Source organism: Lepidochelys kempii, chromosome 14 (assembly GCF_965140265.1).
Source record: "Lepidochelys kempii isolate rLepKem1 chromosome 14, rLepKem1.hap2, whole genome shotgun sequence".
Lineage (NCBI taxonomy): Eukaryota > Metazoa > Chordata > Testudines > Cheloniidae > Lepidochelys > Lepidochelys kempii.
In genome coordinates, this window is record NC_133269.1 from 29,966,943 (window position 1) to 29,992,529 (window position 25,587).

General features: G+C 52.9%; 1 protein-coding gene and 2 pseudogenes across 2 annotated transcripts; 2 read left to right on the forward strand and 1 right to left on the reverse strand.

The window, feature by feature from the left end:
* Nucleotides 1–25,359, forward strand: part of LOC140898205 (uncharacterized) — a 195,417-nt pseudogene extending 170,058 nt beyond the window's left edge.
* On the reverse strand, nucleotides 1,355–16,509 carry LOC140898243 (C-type lectin domain family 2 member E-like; annotated as a pseudogene).
* Nucleotides 16,420–21,990, forward strand: LOC140898247 (zinc finger protein 707-like). 2 transcript variants are annotated; one of them, XM_073311818.1, is made up of 5 exons: nucleotides 16,420–16,840; nucleotides 20,038–20,126; nucleotides 20,680–20,806; nucleotides 21,424–21,537; nucleotides 21,861–21,990. In XM_073311818.1, exons 2-5 carry the CDS (start codon nucleotides 20,103–20,105, stop codon nucleotides 21,917–21,919), a joined length of 324 nt encoding a protein of 107 aa, XP_073167919.1. In that variant the 5' UTR covers nucleotides 16,420–16,840; nucleotides 20,038–20,102; the 3' UTR covers nucleotides 21,920–21,990. The 2 variants fall into 2 exon arrangements, with proteins under 2 accessions (XP_073167919.1, XP_073167918.1); XM_073311817.1 differs by lacking the exon at nucleotides 21,861–21,990 and having other exon boundaries at nucleotides 21,424–21,852.
* Nucleotides 25,360–25,587: the final 228 nt, after the last annotated feature.

Here is a 25,587-nt window from a genome sequence, read left to right on the forward strand (position 1 = left end):
TGTTTTTAAGTCGTGTCCGTGATACTAGGAGACATTTGACCCTGGTGACAGCTCTGTGCAATTTCCATCCAACAAGCATCCACATGGTTTTGTGGTTCCCCTTTTAGAAGTGAAATGTGGGGGCTAGAAATCATCTCTCTGCATCATGCCCCGAGGTGACAGTTAGTCTCTCTGCTCCAATCACTCTTTATCCCGAGTCTGGAACAGGGTTAACAGGAGAGAATAAGGGACCCCCACCACCACCACCTCAGACTGTCCCCTAGCTCAGTGGCGTGAGCCTACTCCTAAGAGGTGAGAGATGCTTGTTCAAATCCCTTCTCCTACCCAGCTACAAGGGGGACTTGAGTTGGGGTCTCCTACTTTCCAGGTGAGTGCCAGAACCCCTGGGCTAAATGTTACCAGGAAGCGCTTGCTCCTCTCTGGTTTCAGAGTAGCAGCCGTGTTAGTCTGTATGCGCAAAAAGAAAAGGAGGACTTGTGGCACCTTAGAGACTAACCAATTTATTTGAGCATAAGCTTTCGTGAGCTACAGCTCACTTCATCGGATGCATTCATCGGCTGCATGCTCCTTGCTGCCAGTCTGTGGACGCTCACCTGTGGGGCCCAAGCTGGTACGGGTCCTTTGAACATGCCCACTGGCTTGGGGCCCCAAGGCAAGTCAGGCGGAGACTGGCTCCTGGATCGTACTGGGGCTTAGGCAGCCAGCAGCCTAGAGGGAGGGAGCAGCACAGGTGCTCGGGGCGCACACCTCTTAAACTTTGACTCAGAAAATTGAGGCACCAAGCAAGTTCAGGCGCTTCCAGGATTTGGTGACAGGTGAGCTGGGGTTTGGTGAATCCCAGGGGGATGTGGTTCTGGGACGGAGGTGTCTGAAGTGGCCTTTAGCCTCTTAAGTCTCTTTGTGAATCCAGCCCTAACCGTTCATCTGGACAAGTCCTCAGCTCCCTGCAGCTGTCCCGAGTCCTCAGCTCCCTGCAGCTGTCCCGTTACCCAGGTCGCACGGTGCAGGTTTCCTCTCACCCATCAGACTTCATTTTTAAAGGAAAGCTGAGATGTAGGAGATCAAGGTGGCGCTTCCAATGAACAAGTACCAGGTCACCCACCCCATGGGATTCAGCCTCGTATGGTCCTTGCTCCAGACCCCCTAACTCTGTGGGTCTCAAGCAGGGGTACAGGTATCCCTGGGGTACACAGAGGTCTTCCAAGGAGTAGGTCAACTCATCTAGATCTTGGCCTAGTTTTACAACGGGCTACATAAAAAGCACTAGCGAAGTCAGTGCAAACTAAAATTTCAGACAGACACTGACTTGTTTAAACTGTTCTCTATGCTATACACGGATATATAAGTACAAAACTTATTTCCAATGGATTTATTTTATAATTGTATGGTACAAATGAGAGTCAGCCATTTTTCAGTAATAGTGGCTGTGGCAACATTTGTATTTTTAGGTCTGATTTTCTAAGCAAGTCGTTTTTAAGTCAGGTGAAACTTGGGGTACGCAAGACAAATCAGACTCCTGAAAGGGGTGCAGTGGTCTGGAAAGGTTGAGAGCCACTGCCCTAAGTCATCTCACAGCCTGGGACGTCTTCTCGACTGATGCTCCGCAGGAAAGTTAGAGATGAAGGACAATACCAGAGCCCCCCAGTACAGGGAGGGGGAGGAAAGACTCACCCCTGGGCCTTTCCTTGTTACAGGAACCCACAGTGGCACGAACTCTCTCTCACTCTGCAGCTTCTCAGGCTCTGCTGATGGGAACAGCTGCGGGTGGATAAAAGGCAGCCAGGTTCTGTCTGAGATGTGTGCCGCGGAGCTCAAATGGATCTGCCAGAAAGAAGCGGCCGTGATATAAACAGTGCAACTGAGGATCCACATTTGTGTATCTGTAATGTGAAGTACCCCCTGTTTAGTTTCCTGGGTAGGGCCCTACCAAATTCACCCATCCAGTTTGGTAAATTTCATGGTCATGAGATTTTTAGAAGTCTTTTAAAAATTTCAGTTTTAGCTATTTCCATCTGAAATGTCACCCTGTTGTAACTGTGTGGATCCCATCCCAGAAGAGGGTCATGGGGGGGTCTCAGGGCTATTGGGGGAGGGGTGTCACGGTATTGCGACCCTGACTTCGGCACTGCTCCTGGCAGTGGTGCTACCTTCAGAGCTGGGCTCCCGGCCGGCAGCCACGGAGGAGGGAGGTTTCTGCTGCTGGGGGAGGTTCCTGGCAGTGGCTCTGATCTGGCCCTGGGAGCAGCCCATGCAGGGGACGAGGTCCTGTTCCTCCCCAGCCCAGCCCGAACTTGCAGCTAGAGCCTGGCACATGGTAGGAGCCCCTGCCCGGGATGCTCCCAGCCCTGCCCCTCCCCCGTTCCAGGGTCCAGCACTCAGAGGTTAAAAGGGCCTGGAGCTGGCGGGTGGCGGGGTTCCCTCCTGACCACCGCGCTCGGGGCAGTTGCCCGCATCACCCCCCCATAAGGTTGCCCCCCCCACCATGCCACCTTCACTTCTGCACTGTTGCTGGCAGCAGTGCTGCCTTCAGAGCTGGGCACCAGACCAGCAGCTGCTGCTCTCTGGCCGCCCAGCTCTGAAGGCAGGGTAGACGTAAGGGTGGCAGTACTGTGACATATTCCCCTCCTCCCCCGCCGAGCCAGATTTCACAGGGGAGACCAGATTTCACAGGCTGTGATGCATTTTTCATGGTCATGAATTTGGTAAAGCCCTACTCACGGGGCGGGACTGGGGCTTTAGGCAGAGCAGAACTCTGGGCGGGGCTGGGACTCAGGTGCCCCGCGCAGTCACAGTTCCTCTCCTCGGTCCTCCTCACTGGGCTGGGGCCTTGGGGTGTCATTTCTAACTGCCCCAAACCTGCAGTAAGTTAATATCCTGCAATGTACCTGGGTACCCAGGGCTGGGAGGCACCTCGCCACCACCTGCCCTTTGCCTGAGGGAGCCTTGTCTGTGCCTGCCAGGGGTCAGCTTCCCAACTCCACTGGCCACACGCACTCGCTGCTGGGCCTGCCGTCACTGCAGGGTAGCAATAGGCCCACTCTGCCCTCAAGTCCTTTGGGAATCTGTCTGGAGCGTCCAGTCCCTGGTCCCCTGGGCACCGGTAGTATTCACAGGTTCACTATTTCCAAAGGAACAGTAACATCCTCAGCCCCAGCTTACCAGCTCCAGCTCAGATCACTGCTCCACTTAACACACAGCGCTGCCATAGGCTCACAGAGAAATCACGCCTCAGTTCAACAAAGCCAAGAGTCGAGTGAAAGTGTTGGAAACAAATGGTTACATATAACAAAGTCATAACATGTGTTCTAGAGCCTAGACTGAACTAACAAGGTATTCTCCTGTCTAACCAAGTACAGCTCACCCGAAATCCTTGCAGCACTGTACAGCCAGGCAGGCTCGGACCCTTCTTTTAGGAGACATGCATACCGTCAGTTTGTCTCCGAGGGGAAGGATCTAGTATGTCTCTGCACACCGAGAGAGATCAGACTGATCCTTTGTCTTTATGCTTAAACACCACAGATGGACACACACACAGCCCCCTGCTGTAAGTTTCTTCCTGTAGATTTCCTTTTTTGTGGATTTTGTAATCTAATTTTGCACCTAGCTCAGTGTGGAAAGAGACATCCAACATCAGGCACACAATACACGGATGGCCAGACAGGGAAGTAACCCAGTGATGCACAGAGCATTCCCCGATATTCTGGAATTGCTCAGATGTGATGGTCACAAGAAATCACAGTTAGGCTTTTCCAGGGCTAGATTCTATAATACTGTTGTTACCAGCCCCCTTCCACTGCAGCCTCCTGTGCCTGTGTAAATGCATCGGGTTTGGTGCAGATCTAGTGTCTCTCACTGCTGCATCGCAAGCTGCTGACCGCACTCACACCGTTCAGATACGTGCAGTCTCCTCCTATCGGAAACCTGCAAGAGAGAAGCCAGGGAGCTGGTGTCAGGTAGGAGCTGGACATTTCCCATCAGTCACAGGCAGGGAGAGACACTGTCGCACAGTGCAGGGAGCTGCTGCACTCACAGCCCCTCACGATTCCCCTTCCTGCACCTGCCACAGGCCCCAGATAGAAAGGGGGCAGTGGGGCAGCAAGGCCAGGAGAGGTTCGAAGATCACCTGACCTCCATGGACCATTTATGCTGGGTGGGTATTAACCCAGGTCCTACTCTCCCCCCCACACACACCCAGCTGGGTCTGGATGGGCCCCTGCAGGCCCAACCCACCCAAACTGCCCTGGGCGCAGGTTCCAGGTGACTCTCAGCGTGGCGAGGAGCAGCCGTAATGCCGCACAGAAGAGCTGGGTCCAGGGCTCCATGGACAGTTTACATCAGCTCTCAGGCCAGAGGCCTGTCAGGACAGGCTGAATTGCAGGGGGCGGCTGGAGTGAAATGCCAGCAGCACAAACCCAGTGGCCATGGGGTGACCCCAGCCACTCACACAGAGCTTCCCGTGAGAGCTGGAGGCCAGCGCTTCCCACCTGGGAACAGGGTGGGATCCAGGCCCACAGGCAAATCCTGCCCCATGGTCCCATCCTGGCTACTCACAGTAGTCATGTGCTGGGCTGGGAGGAGGCCCAGCACTACTCTTTGGGCAGGCCGGGATCTCCCTGCCCTCAGGCCACCAGCCTCTGGCTCGGGGTGAGATCTGTCCCAGAGAAGGGAGAACCCAGCCCACAGCCACCTGAGCAGATGGCTGTGGGTGGCTCCCCCACCAGCATCACCCCAGACGAGCTCTGAGGAGATGGCAATAATGCACCCAGAGCCTTCTGCTGGGGTGGGCACCCGCAGGGTGGCAGATTTCAGGGTTAACACCCCACTGAGATGCCTGTTTACCCAGTTCCGGTAAATTGGCGTCACATTAGCTATCCTCCAGTCATCGAGTACAGAAGCGGATGTAAATGATAGGTTACAGACTACAGTGAGTAGTCCTGCAATTTCACATTTGAGTTCCTGGTCCTGGTGACTTGTTACTGTTTAGTTTCTCAATTGTTCCAAACCTCCTCTAATGACACCTCAATCTGGGACAGTTCCTCAGATTTGTCACCTAAAAAGGACGGCTCAGGTTTGGGAATCTCCCTCACATGCTCAGCCATGAAGACTGCTGCAAAGAATTCATTTAGTTTCTCTGCAATGGCATGGTGCCAGCTGCGGTGTGGACAGACCCCAAACAGGCCGGCTAATAGATGGGCTCATGAGGCAATCACAAAAACAGACTGCTGCCGACATCACGGCATCCTTGCTGGAATATGTGAAAATATCTGACTGGGATCAAACAACAGGTCATCAACGGACTTGTTTCCTAAGCCTCCTCGGGGCACATTTTCCAGCTTCCCATCAATCGCAAAGGGCTTTTTTGAAAACGCCATTCAGCTGTAAGTACATAAGACTGGCCACATAGGTCAGACCAATGGCCCATCTAGCCCAGTGTCCTGTCCTCCGATACTGGCCAGTGGTAGGTGCTTCCGAGGGAATGAACAGAACAGGGTCAGTATTGAGTGATCCATCCCATTCACACCCAGCTTCTGGCAGTCAGATGTATATGGACACTCAGAGCATGGGGTTGCATCCCTGACCATCCTGGCTGATAGGAACTGGTCGAGCTATCCTCTGTGAACTTATCTACTTCTTGTTTGAACAGAGTTATACTCTTGGCCTTCACAACATCCCCTGGCAACAAGCTCCACAGGTTGACTGTGTTGTGTGAAGAAATACTTCCTTTTGTTTGTGTCAGACCTGCTGCCTATTCATTTAATTGTGTGACTGCTAGGTCTTGCGTTACGTGAAGGCGTAAATAACACTTCCCTCTTCACTTTGACCCCACTCATGATTTTATAGACCTCCTATATCCCCCCCTTAGTCGTCTCCCCTCATATGGAAGCTGTTCCATATCTCTAATCATATGGGGATAGTTGAAAACCCCCATTATTATTGGGTTTTCTGCTTTTGTAGCCTCTCTAATCTCAGTGAATTTCAAAGTCACCATCCTGGTCAGTTGTATATTCCTGCTGCTAGATTCTTATTCTTCAAGTGTGGAATTCCTATTCTTTAGAGATGCTAGGATACAGTTGGGTTCGTTTAAGATTTTTACTGTTCTTTACTCTATGCTTTCCTGGACATGTAGTGCCACTCCCCCGCCAGCGTGACCTACTCTGCCGTTCTTTCAGTGCTGATGGTCCAGGGTCAAACCCTGCTATCGGCTCAACTGGGGTTTGGTTATTTGATCACATCCACATCCCACTGAAATCCCTCTTGGGATGTCGTCTGGGCCATCTCTACTGTACCCCACTTCTCATGGCAGCCCCAGGCACTCAGCATTTGTGACTATCAGGCATCTTTAACGCAGATGGCCCCACTAAAGCCAGACAGATCTGAAAGCTTTGGCCAGTCTCCCAGCAGACAACACTTGCTTCCACCCATCACTAATACACAGAGTACATAGCACTGACTGGTGCGTCGGCCTGAACTCGCTATCTCAGACGCCAGGGACCCAAAGCCCAGGGAATTCACAGAAGACTTACAGGTTGTTGAATTTGGTGCCATTGGCCCATTTCCAGAGCTGCCCAGGGTCCCTCCGGAGGCCAATCCAGTGGTCAAATCTGCCTTTATAGCGCAGCACGAAAGCCTAAAAACAGCAGAGGGAGAGGTGGGGTCAGAGCACAGGCTCTGTGCACCAGAGACTCACAGGGATACACTGAAGGACTCTGTTTTCAGGGAACGGCTGGGGATTTTCGCCTCCCTCTTGCCCAGCTCTGGGTAATTCAGTATTAACTTTCCTATCCCAAACCTCGCCTCGCCTTACAGAACAGCTGAGCTCCCCTGCCCATCACAGGGGAAGGGGAAGGAAAGAGCCCAGCTGATCTCAATAAGGTGTGCTGGGAAGGGCCAGGGATGAGAGAAGAGCCACCAAATCCTCAGTCAGAAGGGGCCAGGGCTAAGAGGAGCCCCCCCCCCATTCTCATCTGGCTACCCAAGAGCACTGGCTCTTCAAGTCAATCTGGGATCTCAGTACCCCTTTGGCCCCACGCCACCCAGAAGACACTCAAGCCAGCCTTGCCCTCGAGAGGGGTGGTCTCCTTTTGAGAGGGCTGACAGTGAGTGATCCCTGCAGTCAGACACGGACACTAGAGGTGCCCCGGGCCAGCCAGCCAGGCCTGGCATTCAGCAACTGGAAGCTCATTTACTCAGAGCTGCTCCTCGAGCCCAGGTTCTCCTGCAGCAGCTGCTGAGCCAAGACCAGAACGTTGCAATTCGAGCATCTCTCACCATTTCCTGCTCACTGTTGATCTCAGCCAGGGAGGCGCTGAGCGCAGAGCAGTGGGTCAGGCTGCAGGTCCAGTTCCTTTCGGCCTCAGAGAAATAGTAGCATTTCCCTCGGTATCCGATCCAGCAACGGGCCCCGGTTCAGGTGACGGAAGCTTAGGTCTCCACACTGAGAATGAGACAGCGACACGTGGTGCGAGCAAGACCCGCCACCCGCCAACGAGGGGAACATCTCTGCAATTACGATGAGGGTCTGAAACAGAAAGACTCGTCAGGCAGGGCCACAAGGACACGTCTCCCCGACAGCACCAGGGCTGGAGCTGCCTTAGAACAGTGGTTCTCACCCACCGGTTCGTGTACCCCTGGGGGTAAGCAGAGGTCTTCCACGGGGCACATCAACTCATTGAGAGATTTGCCTCGTGTTACGACAGGCTACATAAAAAGCACTAAGTCAGTACAAGCTAAAATTTCATACAGACAATGACTCGTTTATACTGCTCGAAAGACTATACACGGAAAGGTACAGCGTTGATAGTCCAATTGATCTATTTCATAATTAAATACGCAACAATGAGAGAGTCAGCAATTTTTCCAGAAAAGTGGCTGTGACACTTTTGTATTTTTATGTCCGATTTTGGAAGCAAGTAGTTTTTTTAAGTGAGATGAAACTTAGGAGAGTGCAAGACAAATCAGCCTCCTGACAGGGCGACAGTCGTCTGGAAAGGCTGAGAGCCACTGGACTCGAACATGCACCGTTCTGTCGATTGCTCCTTCCCTCAGACGCTCTGGGAGAGGAGCCCGGAGGGTCAGGCCGGCTGGGGCTGGCAGAACAGCCCCTCCTTCCTCTCAGCCCAGTGCCCTCCCCTGGGCACTCCCAGCCAGGCTGCCAGGAGGCCTGGTGAGCTCAGGGGCACAGAGATAAGGACCCGCATGTCCTGGTGGCAGTTGCTCCAACTGCCCCCCCACCATCCCCACCCCCATTCTGCCCCCTGCCGAGCGCTGGCTGGGCCCACACTGCCGAGTGCCCCTGTCCCCGCACACTGGGGTCTCACACTGGCCATACACAGCAGAAGGGGGGAGAACGAACCAGGCAGAGATGGGCCAGGGCTGTCACAGGGGGTCTGACACACCCAGCCCAGGAAAACCCTGCACAGCCCCACAGCCACCGCTGTGTGCGCCAGACAGCAGCTGTGAGCCAGGGATCGGTGCCCTGAGAGCCCCTGGGGGTGATCCAGTCCCTGCTGCCCACAGACGGGGCATTGCTGGGCACTGGCTGCTGCCACTGAGAGCCTGGCCCCATGTTGGGCAGCCTCAGTGTCTCTCTCCAGCCTGTTCCCAGCAGCGACACCCCATTACCTGGCTCTCCTCCAGTCTCCAGGTGTCCCTTGCCCTCAGCAGGCCACTCCTGCAGCGGCTCTTCGCTCCCAGCAGGTCCAGGTGCTGGCCCCATCGTCTCTCTCAGCGACGCTCGGGCTGCACACGCTGCTGGAGACGCTGGGCTGGGGTCGGCTCCTCTCTGTGACTGGGTCCGATTCAGCAGCAGCGAAGCCAAGCTGGGGTGGGGGTCCTGGCCCTGGCTCCCCGCACACCCTGCTCCGGACTCTCCGGCCGATCTGAAAGTCGAGAGGGACCCAGCAGGACAGGTCAGTGGGGGGTGGGGCACAATTTGTGGTTTCTCGTTCCCTGCCCAGCAGCCCAACCCCCAGCCAGAGGCTGTGCCATGATGATTGAACCCCCTTAAACACCATCGGCCCCTCCACCCCCCAGGGCTTCAGAGACCTGATCTGCCACGGACCCCACCCGCCGCGCACCACCCCCGCGTGACAGGCACCCAGCTGGGGTTGACAGGAGGAAAAAACCCTCCCTCCCCACACATACCTCCCGCAATCGAGAGCAAGTCGAGAATCCTAACAGGAGTGGGGAGTTGGTGGGCGGGGGAGAGAACCAGGATGGATTGAGTAAAATCAAGGCAATTAAATCACCAAGTCCAACGCCTCAATTGAAATGATCAATTTTAATCAACTTATCGATTTCCACTTCAGTAATTTTCTAAGGCCAAGTGCCCACCCAGTGGGCAACAGAACCATTAAAACTTCATGTCCAAAACTTCCCCCATGGGGGGAGGGGCGGGGAAATTGTGGGAGTGGCCCTTTCCTTCCCCCTTGTTCATTGGGAACGCAGGCAGGGGGAGGATGCCCGTGGGAAACCACGGTTGGGGGTACAAGGAGCAAGAGTGCGCTGATGACCTCCCCCCGAACTGGCTTGGGGCGATGGGAGGGAAAGGGCCCAGGTAGCTCCATGCTCCACACAGGTGCCCCATCCACAGCGAGCAGACAGGGGGTGGGGGGGGAGTCACCAGACAGGCCCAGCCCGAGGAGGGTGGGAAGGGGGAAGGGACGAGGGGGGACGGAGGGGCCCTCCAGCCCTAGGAGAGAGGGGAGGGGAGGGGGGGAAAGGGGATGGAGGGGCCCCCCAGCACAAGGAGAGGAGGGGGAAGGGGGCCCGAGAGGCCCCACGCCCACCCCAGCCCGAGGGGAGGGGGGAAGGGGGACAGAGGGCCCCCCCCAGCCCAGGAAAGGGGGGGAAGGGAAAGGGGGGACAGAGGGCCCCCCCAGCCGGGGAAAGGGGGGGAAGGGGGACAGAGGGGGGACAGAGGGCCCCCCCAGCCCAGGAAAGGGGGGAAGGGGGACACAGGGCCCCCCCAGACCGGGAATGGGGGGGAAGGGGGAGGGGGGACAGAGGGTCCCCCCAGCCCAGGAAAGGGGGGAAGGGGGACACAGGGCCCCCCCAGCCCAGGAAAGGGGGGGAAGGGGGAGGGCGACAGAGAGCCCCCCCCACCTGCCCGGGAAAGAGGGGAAGGGGGAAAGGGGACACAGGGCCCCCCCAGCCCAGGAAAGGGGGGCAAGGGGGACACAGGGCCCCCCCCACAACCCAGGAAAGAGGGGGGGAAAGGGGACACAGGCCCCCCCACCCAGCCCGGGAAAGGGGGGGGGAAAAGGGGAAGGGGACACAGGCCCCCCCCACCCAGCCCGGGAAAGGGGGGGGGGAAAGGGGAAGGGGGACACAGGCCCCCCCCACCCAGCCCGGGAAAGGGGGGGGGAAAGGGGAAGGGGGACACAGGCCCCCCCCCAGCCCAGGAAAGGGGGGGGGAAGGGGGAAGGGGGACACAGGCCCCCCCCAGCCCAGGAAAGGGGGGGGGGAAGGGGGATACAGGCCCCCCCACCCAGCCCGGGAAACGGGGGGGGAAGGGGGACACAGGCCCCCCCCCAGCCCGGGAAAGGGGGGGGAAGGGGGAAGGGGGACACAGGCCCCCCCCAGCCCGGGAAAGGGGGGGGGGAAGGGGGAAGGGGGACACAGGCCCCCCCCAGCCCGGGAAAGGGGGGGGAAGGGGGAAGGGGGACACAGGCCCCCCCCCAGCCCGGGAAAGGGGGGGGAAGGGGGAAGGGGGACACAGGCCCCCCCCCAGCCCAGGAAAGGGGGGGGAAGGGGGACACAGGCCCCCCCCAGCCCAGGAAAGGGGGGGGGGAAGGGGGACACAGGCCCCGCCACCCAGCCCGGGAAAGTGGGGGGGAAGGGGGACACAGGCCCCGCCACCCAGCCCGGGAAAGTGGGGGGGGAAGGGGGACACAGGCCCCGCCACCCAGCCCGGGAAAGTGGGGGGGGAAGGGGGACACAGGCCCCCCCCAGCCCGGGAAAGGGGGGGGGGAAGGGGGACACAGGGCCAATGCTAAGTGCATCATGATCCTTCCAAAGACACCCAAAGTGACAAAACTTCCATTGCATAGCACACAATTATATTATAAGGATGAACATGGGGGTGTAGGGTATTACCCCAAAAACAGAGTGTCACACCTACCCCAAGACCAACAAACCTCCCTCACAAGGGACACACTCGGTGTGCCTTAGAATTTTGGCAGAAAGAACAGGCCACTCTAGCCAGAAAACTTGTAAAGTATTGTGCCGAACTTCACCTTTCCAAGGTCATCTCCATCGTCTCTCACACCCCTGGAGCACCAAACCGGCTTCACACCCTGTCATAAATATAAAGGGAAGGGTAAACCCCTTTAAAATCCCTCCTGGCCAGAGGAAAAATCCTCTCACCTGTAAAGGGTTAAGAAGCTAAAGGTAACCTTGCTGGCACCTGACCAAAATGACCAATGAGGAGACAAGATACTTTCAAAAGTTGGGAGGAGGGAGAAAAACAAAGGGTCTGTGTCTGTCTGTATGATGCTTTTGCTGGGGACAGAACAGGAATGGAGTCTTAGAATTTAGGTAGAATTTAGTAAGTAATCTAGCTAGGTATGTGTTAGATCATGATTTCTTTAAATGGCTGAGGAAATAGCTGTGCTGAATAGAATGAATATTCCTGTCTGTGTGTCTTTTTTGTAACTTAAGGTTTTGCCTAGAGGGATTCTCTATGTTTTGAATCTAATTACCCTGTAAGGTATTCACCATCCTCATTTTACAGAGGTGATTCTTTTCTTTTTACTTCTATTAAAAGTCTTCTTGTAAGGAAACTGAATGCTTTTTCATTGTTCTAAGATCCAAGGGTTTGGGTCTGTGGTCACCGATGCAAATTGGTGAGGATTTTTAACAAACCTTCCCCAGGAAGTGGGGTGCAAGGGTTGGGAGGATTTTGGGGGGAAAGACGTATCCAAACTCCATTTTTTCAGGAACCCAGATAAAGTTTGGTGGTGGCAGTGGAAATCCAAGGGCAAAGGGTAAAATAATTTGTACCTTGGGGAAGTTTTAACCTAAGCTGGTAAAAGTAAGCTTAGGAGGTTTTCATGCAGGTCCCCACATCTGTACCCTAGAGTTCAGAGTGGGGAAGGAACCTTGACACACCCTAATGCAGCTCTCACGCCGCACTATTTGGGAGAAAAACCCAGGCAAAAGTAGGGAAAACAAACAAAGGGACAGCAGCAAATGCACCCTTTGGAGAGGGATTGTCAGGTACTTGACCCCAGGACCTCTCATACCCTAAGCGTCACCCGGACTCCCAACAGCCAACAAACCATGCTTTGGAGCAAAAGCGAACATCATTTCTCGCAATTTTGCCAAAAAGCAAAAACAACCCAACCCAACCCCCACAACAACAGGCACCTGAAAATGTACTGCACCTGACTTCATCTTTCCAAGGTCTTCTCTGCACTCTCTCCCACCCGAGGTGAGAATGATACACCTTGACCAACAAATCCAATTTAGACCTTAATACAGCTCTCCCTCCACAGGATGTTGGAGAAAAACACAGGCAAAAAACCTAAAAAGTCAGCTGCAACCATTGCCTTGGCAAGGGCTTGGACGAAACTTGAAGCGGGGATCTCTTGCACCCAAAAGGAGACTTGTGCCCTCGTCCCACAAATTCTTTTGGAACTCTAAGGATAGTTGCATTCCACAGGAGTTTCCAAAACCAAACAACCAGCCACACACCCAGGCAGAAGGGGCCTGTGAATGGGAAGGTACAGCAGCAAACACACCCATAGGGCGGGCTAGTCTGGGAGTTGCAGCAGGGCCCTCGGGCACCCGAAGCGAGAATCAGACCCCCTAGACCAACAAGCCACATTTAGCCATTGCTGCAGGCCTCAGAATTTTGGGCCAAAAGCCAACAGCCAAATCTAGGTGTAAAATTTAACCATGTGGAAATGGCACTCCTAGAGTGCCACAGTACCCTAGGCAACAGTCTGTGTTGTGTGTGCGGTTGGCTCCCACTAGGCAGAATCCAGTGCCTGCGTCTTCGCTTCCCACGAAGGGATACTTTGAGCCCTCGATGACAATAAGGGGAAAACTGGGTAGATGAAAACCAAAAGGAAAGCTGCAAGAGTTCTCCTTTCTGGCTGATCTGGGTGCACCCTTCTTGACTTGGGGGGCTGACCCTGACAGGTGGATGGATGGGGTCCAGGTACCCCCAGATCCTGCTGCTCTTTTCTGGCTGAGCTGGATGCTCCATTCTGGCCTTTGGGGTTGGGGCACATGTGTGCCTCTGCCTGGTGCGCGGATCGGCCCCAGGGACCTCTCAGCCTCCACCTCCAGAGGCCGCCCCTTAAGCCTCACCCCTTCCTGGGCGTACCAACAAGAAAGCCTTACCACCCTCCACTACAGCTCAACTATTAAGCCTTGCTATGTGGCTTGTGCTGGGGAGCTTTACCCCCGTGGGGTACATTTGGGGGGACACCCTGGCCGGAAAGAATTCCAGCCATCAGGACAACCCAGGACCTCTCACACCCTAAGCGACACTCAGACTCCCAACAGTCAACAAACCATGCTTTGGAGCAAAAGAGAACATCATTTCTCGCAATTTTGCCAAAAACAAAAAACAACCCAACCCAACCCCCACAAAAACAGATACCTGAAAAAGACACCTGACTTCATCTTTCCAAGGTCTTCTGCATGCTCTCCCCAACCCCTGTGGGGGGGGGGGGGGTTGAGGTAGGTTGTATGTACCAGCCCCTATAGCCGCCATTAGCAGCTGCCGCTCTCTCTGCTCTGTCTTCAGAGCTGGGCAGCCAGAGAGCAGTGGCTGCTTTGATCTTTTCAATTGGAGGGGTGGGCATGGGGGGCTAAGGCAAATTTTGGCATGGCTACAGTCCCAACAACTCCACTCCTAGTGCCACCCTTGTGTACAGGGCTGGTGCAATGAGGTTTCACGCCCTAGGTGAAACTTCCACCTCGTGCTGCCCCCCGCCCCTCTGGCAGCTCCCCGCCCCCCCTCCACCCTGAGGCGCCCCCCCGGGGCAGCTCCCCGCCGCTGCTGCCTCCCCCTTGGCCCAGGGAGCCCCTCCGAGGTAGCTCCCCGCCCCAGCTCACCTCTACTCCGCCTGCTCCCCGAGCACGCCGCCGCTTCTCCCGCCTCTCAGGTGTGCGGCGCCCATCAGCTGTTTGGCACACAAGCCTGAAAGGGAGAGAAGCAGAGCAGGGCGGTGCTCAGGGGAGGAGACGGAGTAGAGGTGAGCTGGGGCGGCGGGCGGTTCCCCTGTGCACTGCCCCCCGTTACTTGCTGCAGGCGGCCCTCCCCTCACCCCAGCTTACCTCTGCTCCATCGCCTCCCCCAACCACTTGGCGCCCTAGGCTACTGCCTGGTTCGCCTAGTGATTGCACCGGCCCTGCTTGTGTGTTCTTTCAGTGTGCTGTCCAGCTCTGCTCAGATAGCTTGTTCAGCAGACCTCGATAGGATTACTTAGTGTTGCAAAGTTCTGAAGGCTGTAACATTGTTGCCTTCATAACGCTGCTCAGGCTGCCTGGTGCTTCTGCCCTTGGTTATTATTAATAGCAGATAAGGGAGACTGCTCATTCAGCAGTCTTCGATGTTACTTGTCAAGAACAACCACAGGCCTGGTTCAGTGACAAAGGCACTGGGCCATGTTTTTTGCCCTCTAGGCACAGTCCCAGCGCCCTGGCTCTGCTGTTACAGGTACACTGACACACGAGTGCCTAGTATCCAGGAATAGCTCAGTCAGTGGCTGAACAAAGAATTAAGGCAAAGTGCCTCGAAATTTATAGACTGAAACAAACAACTAGAATACACAACTTATGCCCCTCCTTACATGTGTCATAACAGCTGTCCATTTCCTTGCCTTCTTCCTGATATCTTAGACAAAACATCCCTATCCATTGTTTGTCAAACCATCCTCTCTTGTACTAGACTGGGATGTATCTGTCCTATCTCGGATATATCTATGTAAATCTCTAGTGCCTGGTACAGCAGCAGCAACTTTGCCAAGTTTACGTACAGGGCAGTGAACTTGTGAGCATCTGCTTTAATACATGGCCTGACTTGGGTTCACAGCCTCTGGTTCAGGCCTGAGATCTTGCTCCAAGCCCACTTCTCCAGGCTCTTTCTCTACTACACCCCCGTCTGTAGCAATTACTCAGGGCAGTAATTCTCCTCCCAAACTGAGGAACGCTTTCATTATTCAGCAGTTAGAGACAGAACAAATCTGTGACTGTAGAGAGTTTATAGTGGGAAAATCTAAGAATGACACAAATTGGCTAAGTACACAGGAAAAAAGCAATACCTGTATTTGAAAGGTTTCATATCAAGTGAGTATTTAAAGAAAAAACACAATCTTTATGCAGAGATTATAGTAGTAATCCAGCGAGAAAATTATCAGCATCTCAAGGGGACTGCAGTAAAATGCAACAAGTGAAGAAAAGGGGAAATCTGTGCAGCAATATTTGATTGGTGAGAAAGGGGGCAAGATTGGAGGGTAGAATATCTGCATATTAAATAATCATATGGTGGAGCAGGAAAACTGGAGGGGATCTATATCAACCTTACCCTCAAAATATTACAGTAAAAACCTATTTTTAAGGGTGCAAAGTTGAGCAGTCTCAGTTAGGCATTGTCAGAATCAAGGATGTCTAGGCCCTGTTAATTCAGCCCCCTTGTGTCTGTGCCTTGCTATATAATCTTTAATGAGAGGATCACACACTGCAGTGCTCATTAACACAGGACCTGTCCCATCTGTCTTGAGGGCCCTGTCTTGCTGCTTTCTCCCCCACAGGACCTGTGTCTGCTAAAATACAAATCGTTTAGTTCCAGCCCCCTCTGGTGCAATTGATGGGGTCGCTCCAACCCTGGTTAGCTTGATGGGTCTGTGCAAGCGAGATGTAAATACATTCTCATGGTCTTTCAAAGTCCTATGGCAGTAACTGCAGGGGAAGGCGGGGAGGGAAATTACATTCCTTTGTCTAGGGTGGGGTGCCCTGAGAATCATAGAATCATAGAATATCAGGGTTGGAAGGGACCCCAGAAGGTCATCTAGTCCAACCCCCTGCTCAAAGCAGGACCAATTCCCAGTTAAATCATCCCAGCCAGGGCTTTGTCAAGCCTGACCTTAAAAACCTCTAAGGAAGGAGATTCTACCACCTCCCTAGGTAACGCATTCCAGTGTTTCACCACCCTCATAGTGAAAAAGTTTTTCCTAATATCCAATCTAAACCTCCCCCACTGCAACTTGAGAAACGTGTCCCCAGCTGCTCCGGCCTCTAGGCAGCCTCTCTAGGACCCAGAAGATCCAACACCCCCTTGCCCTTGATGAAATTAGGGACTCTCTGCACCAATCCCCAGTCTCCATAGAAACAACTCTTCTCCCCCCTCCCCGACACCTGGACGTTTCCTTTCTGCTCACTGACATGGTGGCTTCTATGCAGGACGCTCCGTTAATGCCGAAAGAGGCTGCCTGTGCCCATGGGACGTGGACCCCTCAGGAGGCAGGGTCTGGGGCAGGGGGCTTCAGTGCAATCCCTTGATCGCTAGGACCCAGGAGCAGCTGGGATGCGGCCCTGGGAGCGATCGCTGGGGTCACTCAGGCCCACAGCCGGAAGTGACTCGCTCTCGCTGCAGTGACTCTGGGGCTTTGTGAGGAGCCCACGCTCCTTGCAAGATCCCCGAGCCCCGGCGGCTGCTGCTGGGGACCCCGGGGCCCTGGCTGCAGCCGGGAGAGGGGAATCTCCAGCAGTAACATTCCCGCTGCTCCCAGGAGCCTCCCCCCGGTGCAGAGACCCCAGCCTGGCCAGGACCCCCCTTCCCAGGCCCCAGCCCCTGCTCCCGGGGAGGGCACCGCTTGGAGGGAAGGTAAGAGAGACCTGCCCATCCCCCCAGGGAGAGGTGCCCCCCGGTGCCATCCTGGCTGCAGGGGGAGGGTTTGGCCCCAGGCTGCTCCCAGCGGAGCTGGCTGCGATTCCCTGTTAGAGGTGAACAGGGATGAGGCATGGGAGCAGGAGGGGGGCTGAAGAGGGATGTGTGAGGGGAGTGCGGGAGGGACCATGGGGATGTGGGGCTGCTGAAGGGAGGCTGAGGGAATACGCAGGAATCAGGGGGCAGGGGGAGGATTCTGGGGCTCAGAGGAACAGAGCTGGAACAGAGGAAAACTCTGTGGGGAGAAAGAAGGAAAGGGGGGGCTGTGGGGTGGCTGAAGGGCGACTATGAGAGCAAGTGGAGACTGGCTGGGGAAGGGAGAGCCAGAGGGTCGGAGAAGGGAGCGGGATGGTGAGAGATACAATGGCAGCTCCCCCAATCCATGGGGTAGGGGGGAGGGCTGCCTTGCCCTGCCCAGCCCAGCAGCTGGTGGGGAATCTTTCCCCCCAGAAATGGTTAAACAAGCAGTGGGCGGTGGAGAGGGGATTTAACCCTAAGGGCTCAGTATTTACAAGGGAAATTCGCTCCCCCCGCATGCACATGTAAACCCTGCTCCCAATTTATTCTTGGATCTTTTTAAGACAATCTCATTATTTGGGGATCTGATTCCTGCATGTTAAATGCTTGGAGTTGACAGGACTCAACAGCGTCCTGCTCTGATTTCTGTGCAGGATTTTGGCGACAGCAGGCAAGGAATCCAACTGGTATTTATTTTGGGTTGGTTCAGATTCAGTTCCATTCATTGTATTTGGGTTCATTTCTGGTTCTAGCCACCCAAAGAAACAAAAATAAAACTTCAGTTACCTGTTTAAATCTTATTTCAATCTTAGTGGAGGTAAATTAAAAAAAGAGAGCTGCAACTTAAAATGGAAACTGTTTTGATTTTTGGCTATTTATTTATTTTTTAACTTTAACTTTTTACATGAATTTTCCTGAATTTTTTTGTTGTCAAATAAACACAATTTTTTAAATGAACGATTTGGCTGAACAACCTAAAATAACATCTTTCAACATTTGCTTTGCCATATTGGACCTCTGCAGTGAAAGGATACATTTGAGGCCTGGAAATTTTCTTTCAACACTCACTCGTGTTGCTGTAACTGCCAGTATATTTTTTGCTAATTGATTCAGCTTGGGCAAGACATTTTCTGGATGTTCCCAGTAGTTTGTTCTTACTGAGAAATGGCTCATCTGCAAATGAATCAAGAATTGGCCCAATCCTTTTCTGGGCTTTCCTTCGTCCAAATATCACTTCCTTTTTAGAGATTTCAAAAGCTTTCAGAAGAAGTTCCAATGCATCTTCCGATTTCAGACATGTCTGACAGATTTTATGACATCATTACTTCTGACGGAAGCATTTCCATCTTCTTCCATGTTCTGGTGTAATGAAATTTTGCCTTGACTTTGTCGTCCTCTGATAGTGGGGGGAGGGTGTTCGGGGGGTGGTGGACGTGGGCATCAGACAGTGCCGGAGGGGTGGGCGGGGGTTTGGGAGTGGGCCCTGCAGCTGGCTTCAGTGAGGAAGGGAGTTTGGAGCATGAACCCTGCTTCAAGTGGGAGGGAGGAGCTGCCCCAGGGGGTGGACATGGTAGGAGGAGGCCTGTCTAAGGGGAGAAGGTTGGGGAGCCATTACCTTTGCCCTTGGGCTTGAAGAGATATTATGAACTTCAGGGCCCAGGGAGCATCCCCACTCTTCTCTCCCCAGGGGAGCATCTCAGAGGTGGTTCCTCTACCTCTGGGCCCCCCTTCTGCCTCCCATGGTGTGCAGGAAGCTCCCAAGCTTCTCCTCTCCCTTTCTGTGCTTGTGGGCTGGCCCCCTTCTCTTCTCATTCTCTTCTCACTATCCTGGGGCAGGCCATTCTGGGAGCCATCACCGGCCCATTGGCTAGTTAGTTTCTTCTCTTAAAATTAAAATGAGAAATTCAGATCACTGAATTTTTTTTTATATTGAGCTTAAAATTATGCTGAATCTTTATTTTAACTGGTCCCCTCTCCCCCACCCACTTTTTTTTAAGTTCAGTTCAGTCAGTAAATAAAAATTATGGTTCAGTTCTGGTTCCAGTACAAAATTCCAGTTTGAACTGGTTCTCTGGTTCCAGTGTGAGTCCAGATGGGCAAATGAGATTAGCATCGGTCTGACTGTCTCTGGGGGCTGCAGGGGCAGCACAGGGAGGCTCTGTCATTTGCACCCCCCACTAGAGGGCTCTGATAATTGCTAAGGCAGAGGAGGCCGGTGTCAATCTCTGTGCTCTGTTTAGTAGAGCCCTAGAGCTAGCTGGGCTTCCTGGGGCAGATGCTGCTGCCTCCATTGTAATCTGGGAGCACGGTCTGTGCTGGGATAGACCATCATTAAAGCCCCTGTGTGCCCAGTCAAGGGGGGACTTTCTCCTGTGGCTGAAACCAGCCCCTAGGGCAGCCCCAGGTTCTGCTGGAGACTCCAAGTGATGAGAGAGACCTGAGGTAAAGTGCTGGGGATGGACAGGAAAGTGACTCTGCACAAATGGCCCCTCCTCTCCCCATCTCTTCTCCCAGCTGTCTGCGAGTCCCAGATCTGCTGCCCTTGATACATCCTGTCACACACCTGCTAGCCCTGGCAGTAGCTATTAGAGAGAAAACTCACAGGAATGGCAGGACAGAAACCAGTTCTTCCATGCAGAAGGGAAAGGGAAGAGACTGGAAGGGGCAGCAAGAGCAATAAGTGGGGGGGAAAGGTTCCCGGCTCCCAGCCCTGCCTAGCTCCATTTCATGCTGCACCCCAGGGCAGATTGACTTTAATTAGAAGAAGGTGAGGAGCAGAGAGAGGAAAAGCCAGTTCCTGCCTCTACCTAGTCCCCATGCTGCTGGGGGAATGTGCTGCCTTGGGGACAGTGTCAGGGGGGATCACTGAAGTAGCTCCTTTGATTCTGCTCTTTTCCACTGCTTGGCTCAGAGACTCTGTTACTGGGAGTGTTTAAAAGTATCTTCTGGGTTTAGTCCCCATGGAAGGGGTCAGGCCTGTGTTGTAATAATGTCACTGAGGGTTTGCTCTGCATCACAGAGTCTAGCCTGTCTGTCTGCAGGGTAAGAGTCTGGGGGGAATTGGGGTGTGAAATGGACTAACGCTATTCAGAAAATTCCCCTTCTCACCCTGACAGGCTTCAGAATAAGGACAACGTGTTGCTCCAGATCATCCCATTTTCCTAGGGGACGGGGAAGGGAAATGGCTATGGTGGAGCCAGCTCAGGTATGGGATTTTTGGGGGAGCTGCTGGGGAGGGTTGTTGTGGAGAGGGAGGGGCAGGAAATACAAAGGGTGAGGCAGGGAGGGGGACAGGGTGTGCTAAAGCTGCTTGGACATGCTCAGCCTAAGGCCTGATTTATGAACAGGCCAGTGGGGGAGGGAGTGAACATTTCCCCATTTCTGAAACAGGAAACAACTCCCTGGTCAGGGCTGGGAAAACAGACCACTAGGCAGAGACTGTGGTGAAATACAAAGGGAGGGTGCTGGGATTCCTGTCCCTGTTCCCTGCACATAGCTCTGCTTCCCACATCAGCCTGTAGGCAGCAGGTGTGTGGTAAATGAGAAGACCCTGCTGTCCTCCCTCTTCTGGGAGGGACAAGGAGCTCTCACCTTCTCTCTGTTCCCTGGAGCCTCCTGGCCACTCTGAGCAGGGTGAGGATGGGATTCTGCTCCTCTGGCCCTCCCAGAGCTGTCCTATTTGTGTGCTGCTTCCCACATGAATAGTGGGATTGTGGCTGGGGCAGCAGGTACTGAGTGGGAAGCACCTGTTGTTTCAGATGCCGGTGACCTTTGAGGATGTGGCTGTGTATTTCACGGAGGGGCAGGGGGCTCTGCTGGACCCCGGTCAGAGAGCCCTCTACAGGGACGTCATGCAGGAGAATTATGAGACTATGACCTTGCTGGGTAAGGATTCCTGTCCCCTCAGTTATTTGAAGCCCTGGGGCCAGCATTTCTGCACCTGGTCAGGTTCTTCCCTAGTCAGTTACATTAGAGGGGACTGGGTCTCATAGTCCACAGCTCCTGTGTAAGAGAGCCATTCACCTCCATACCCCCTCCAATGGTATAGGGGAGTCATGGACCTAATGAACATGCTAATTCATCCCCATCCCTCCAGCTTTCACAGGGGCAGGAGCAGTGTATTATCCTATCTGCATTATTTCTCACTCATACACAGGATCTCTGTTCACCTCCCTTCTTGGAAATAGCTCCATGTGTGGGGAGGGCACTGGCCTCTGGACTTTTAGACATATCCAGGGGTTTAACACCAGAGCTGTTTGTGCCTCAGCAAGTTCCCTAGAGCACACAGATCCTGAACACTCCTAATGAGGGTGTGACAACTCCCCTTCCCCCAGACATTGACCTCTCCCAACGGGGCTCAGAGACCATGTTCCCATCCATTCAGATCCCACAACCCCCCAGCAATTCATGGGTCAGTTTAAACTCAAGATGTATCCTTTGTGACAAATACTCCACCAATCATCAGTGCACTCTGATTATGCCTGATTTCACCCCCTGAGCAGGACTTCCCATTCCCAAACCTGACCTGATCGCCTGTCTGGAAGCAGGGGAAGAGCCGTGGGTCCCAGATCTTCAGGCCTCCAAAGAAACGAAGCTCTCAAGAGGCACCCACGGAGGTGAGGAGTCAGTGACACTGACACAGAAACTATCTTGCAAAAGAAGGAAAAACCTAAAAATCCCAAAAATCTGGTATGAGCACCCTCAGTTCTGTCTCATCCCACCCAGATTAGGCTGTGGTCGGCAGGTGTCATTCATCATGGCAGATATCACTCATGGCTTCCCATCCACCCTGTTAGCTGTCAGGATTTTTCTCCGTGACTTCACTTCCCTGTCAGTGTTTGGATGGGATGTGGAGGCATAATCCAAATTCTTAGTCTTCCAACAGCTATTACATTATGTTTTCCCTCTTTGCTATTTCCCTTTCTGTATTTTCTACCAGCCCAGGCAATGACTTCTGCCTGGATTCTCTCTCTCCCCCAGCAGGTGATGAGACAATGAGTGAGAATGAGGAGGGGAATCCACAACAGGAATGTCCTGAGCCAGTGGAACTGCAAGGGAGCACAGTTAGAAAAGCAGATGGGAATTTTTTCCAATGCTTGGAACAGAGAAAACCCTGGAGTAATTGGCACAGGTCAGAAAGGAAGCTGGGAAATTGCCAAAGGAAGCAAGTGGATGAATCCATTGAAAGTGGGAGAGGAGGCAAGGATTCCAAGGAAAGCAAAGCCCAGCTGACAAATCACAAAGGAAAGAAACCCTATAAATGCTTGGACTGTGGTAAAAGCTTTAGTGGGAGCTCAAATCTTATTAACCATGGGAGACTGCACACGGGAGAGAGACCCTATAAATGCCTTGAGTGTGGGAAAAGCTTCAGTAATGTCTCAGGCCTTATTTGCCATAGCAGAATCCACACGGGAGAGAGACCATATAAATGCCTTCAGTGTGGGAAGAGTTTCACTGTATCCTCAGCCCTTATCATTCATCAGAGAACCCACACGGGAGAGAAACCCTATAAATGTCTTGAGTGTGGAAAAAGTTTCCGTGCACGATCAGCCCTTAGTGTACATCAGAGAACCCACACAGGAGAGAAACCCTATAAATGCTTGGACTGTGGGAAAAGTTTCAGTCAGAGCTCACATCTCATTAGCCATGCAAGAATCCACATGAGAGAGAGGCTATATAAATGCCTTGAGTGTGGAAAAAGTTTTATTGCACCGTCAGCCCTTATTACACATCAGAGAACCCACATGGGAGAGAAACCCTATAAATGCCTTGAGTGTGGTGCAAGCTTCAGTCGGAGCTCAAATCTTGTTACCCATCAGAGACTGCACACAGGAGAGAGACCATATAAATGCCTTGAGTGTGGGAAAACTTTCAGTGCACCATCAGCCCTTATTGTCCATCAGAGAACCCACACAGGAGAGAAACCCTATAATTGCTTGGACTGTGGTAAAAGCTTCAGTCAGAGTTCACATCTTATTAGCCATGGAAGAATCCACATGGGAGAGAGGCCATATAAATGCCTCGAGTGTGGAAAAAGTTTTATTGCAGCATCAGCCCTTATTGTACATCAGAGAACCCACACAGGAGAGAGACCCTATAAATGCTTGGACTGTGGTAAAAGCTTCAGTTGGAGCTCAAATCTTATTGCCCATGAGAGACTGCACACGGGAGAGAGACCCTATAAATGTTTGGACTGTGGGAAAAGCTTCAGTCAGCATGCAAGCCATATTAAGCATGGGAGAATCCACAAGGAAAAGAAACTGTGAAAATGCCTCCACTGTGAGAAAAGTTTTAGTCAGAACTCACACCTAAGTAGACATCAGACAATTCAGACAACAGAGAAACCCCATAAATGATTGGATGATGGGAAAAGCTTCAATCCCAGGTCATACCTTCCTAAATGTCGGAGAATTCACATGGGACAAAATCTACAAATTCCTCAGCTATGGAAAAAGTTCGATTTGAAGATCAAACCTCGCTTCACATCTGACAATCTACGCAAGACAGAGAACCCATAAATACTTGGATTGTGGGAAAAGCTTCAATAACTGCAGGGAAAGATTCAGTCTGAGCTCATGCATTATTCCCAATTGGATAATTCACAAAAGAAAGAGCTTGAATGTGGGGGTAACTTCATTTGGTGCTCACACAACATCCAGCATCAGCAAATCCACATAGGGAAGAGGCTTCTCAGATGTCCTTAGCATGGAAAATGCTTCAGTTTGAGCTAACACCGCAATGGACACCAGAGACTCCTCCACACAGGAGAGAAATTCTCTCAGTGCCATAACTAGGGCTAGCCAAAGTAGAAATTTCACTTAGTAATTTCCATGCACAGCAGTGGCATTTGGCTCCCAGGTATCCATCTGCTCATGTCTGGGGGCAGATTCCAGCAGCAGCTGATCCTGAGCTGAACAGGGACACTCTGGCTTTTTCTGGTCTAAGCAAAGCACAGGAAGAGGAGGAGAAGTCCCAGTCAGCCCCTCCTTCCTGCTGCAGCCCTGGCTGCTGAAGTTCTGGGCCTTCCTGCCTCCTGCTAACCTGCTGGGGGAAGGGAGAGAGAAACTCCTCCAGAAGCTCCCTCTGCCTGGATGAAGTTCCACCCTTGCCTTGCCTTCCCAGGCATGGTTTCTCTTCCATGGAGACTAGGAGAGAGATACTTGGGCCAGGCCCCACATTCGCTGTGGGCACCTGTCCCCACCCTGCGTCTTCCAGCAATATTCCTGGGCTGGGCTCCCCCACTTACCTGGAGCTGGTCCCTGCAGGGTGAGTGTCCCTGGGCTGGCAACACTTCCCCTCTCGAAATCCCCTAAGGTGCTGGGATCCCGGGGGATCAAATATGAAGGGACCAGGAGGAATGGGTTTTGGGGAGGAATCTGAGGGATTGAGTGGTTGGGTCTGGTGGATGTGGGAAGCAGAGGATGCTGGAGAAATAAAATGTTAGGGATCATGGGATTAGAGCAGAGAGTATGGGAAAGAGAAGTGCTGCCTCTTATCAGTGACGTCCTCAGCCCCTTTTCGCTGGGCAGGGAGCAGGTCCTCAGGGAATCTATTCTGAAGCACTTCATGGAGAGGAAAGTGATCAGGAACTGTCAGCAAGGATTCACCAAGGGCAAGTCGTGCCTGACTAACCTAATTGTCTTCTATGATAAGATAACTGGCTCTGTGGATGAGGGGAAAGCAGTGGACATGTTATTTCTTGACTTTAGCAAAGCTTTTGATACAGTCTCCCACAGTATTCTTGCCAACAAGTTAAAGAAGTATGGGCTGGATGAATGGACTATAAGGTGGATAGAAAGCTGGCTAGATTGTCAGGCTCAATGGGTGGTGATCAATGTCCATGTCTAGTTGGCAGCCAGTATCAAGCGGAGTGCCCCAAGGGTCGGTCCTGGGGCCGGTTTTGTTCAATATCTTCATTAATGATCTGGAGGATGGTGTGGATTGCACCCTCAGCAAGTTTGCAGATGACACTAAACTGGGAGGAGAGGTAGATACGCTGGAGGGTAGAGATAGGATACAGAGGGACCTAGACAAATTGGAGGATTGGGCCAAAAGAAATCTGATGATGTTCAACAAGGACAAGTGCAGAGTCCTGCACTTAGGACAGAAGAATCCCATGCACTGCTTCAGACTAGGGACTGAGTGGCTAGGCAGCAGTTCTGCAGAAAAGGACGTAGGGGTTACAGTGGACGAGAAGCTGGATATGAGTCAACATTATGCCCTCTTTGCCAAGAAGGCTAATGGCATTTTGGGTTGTATAAGTAGGAGCATTGCCAGCAGATCGAGGGACGTGATCATTGTCCTCTATTTGGCATTGGTGAGGCCTCATCTGGAGTACTTTGTCCATTTGGGCCCCACACTACAAGAAGGATGTGGAAAAATTGGAAAGAGTCCAGCGGAGGGCAACAAAAAAGATTAGCAAAAAGAAAAGGAGTACTTGTGGCACCTTAGAGACTAACCAATTTATTTGAGCATAGCAGCTCACGAAAGCTTATGCTCAGATAAATTGGTTAGTCTCTAAGGTACCACAAGTACTCCTTTTCTTTTTGCGAATACAGACTAACACGGCTGTTACTCTGAAAAAAGATTAGGGGGCCGGAGCACATGACTTATAAGGAGAGGCTGAGGAAACTGGGATTATTTAGTCTGCAGAAGAGAAGAATGAG

Excerpts from the sequence above, each read along its gene's own strand:
- LOC140898247 (XM_073311817.1), top strand. The coding sequence starts at position 20,103 with ATGGCTATGGTGGAGCCAGCTCAG. Across the intron at positions 20,127-20,679 it reads CTATGGTGGAGCCAGCTCAG|ATGCCGGTGACCTTTGAGGA; the intron begins GTATGGGATTTT and ends CTGTTGTTTCAG. Across the intron at positions 20,807-21,423 it reads TGAGACTATGACCTTGCTGG|GACTTCCCATTCCCAAACCT; the intron begins GTAAGGATTCCT and ends CCCCCTGAGCAG.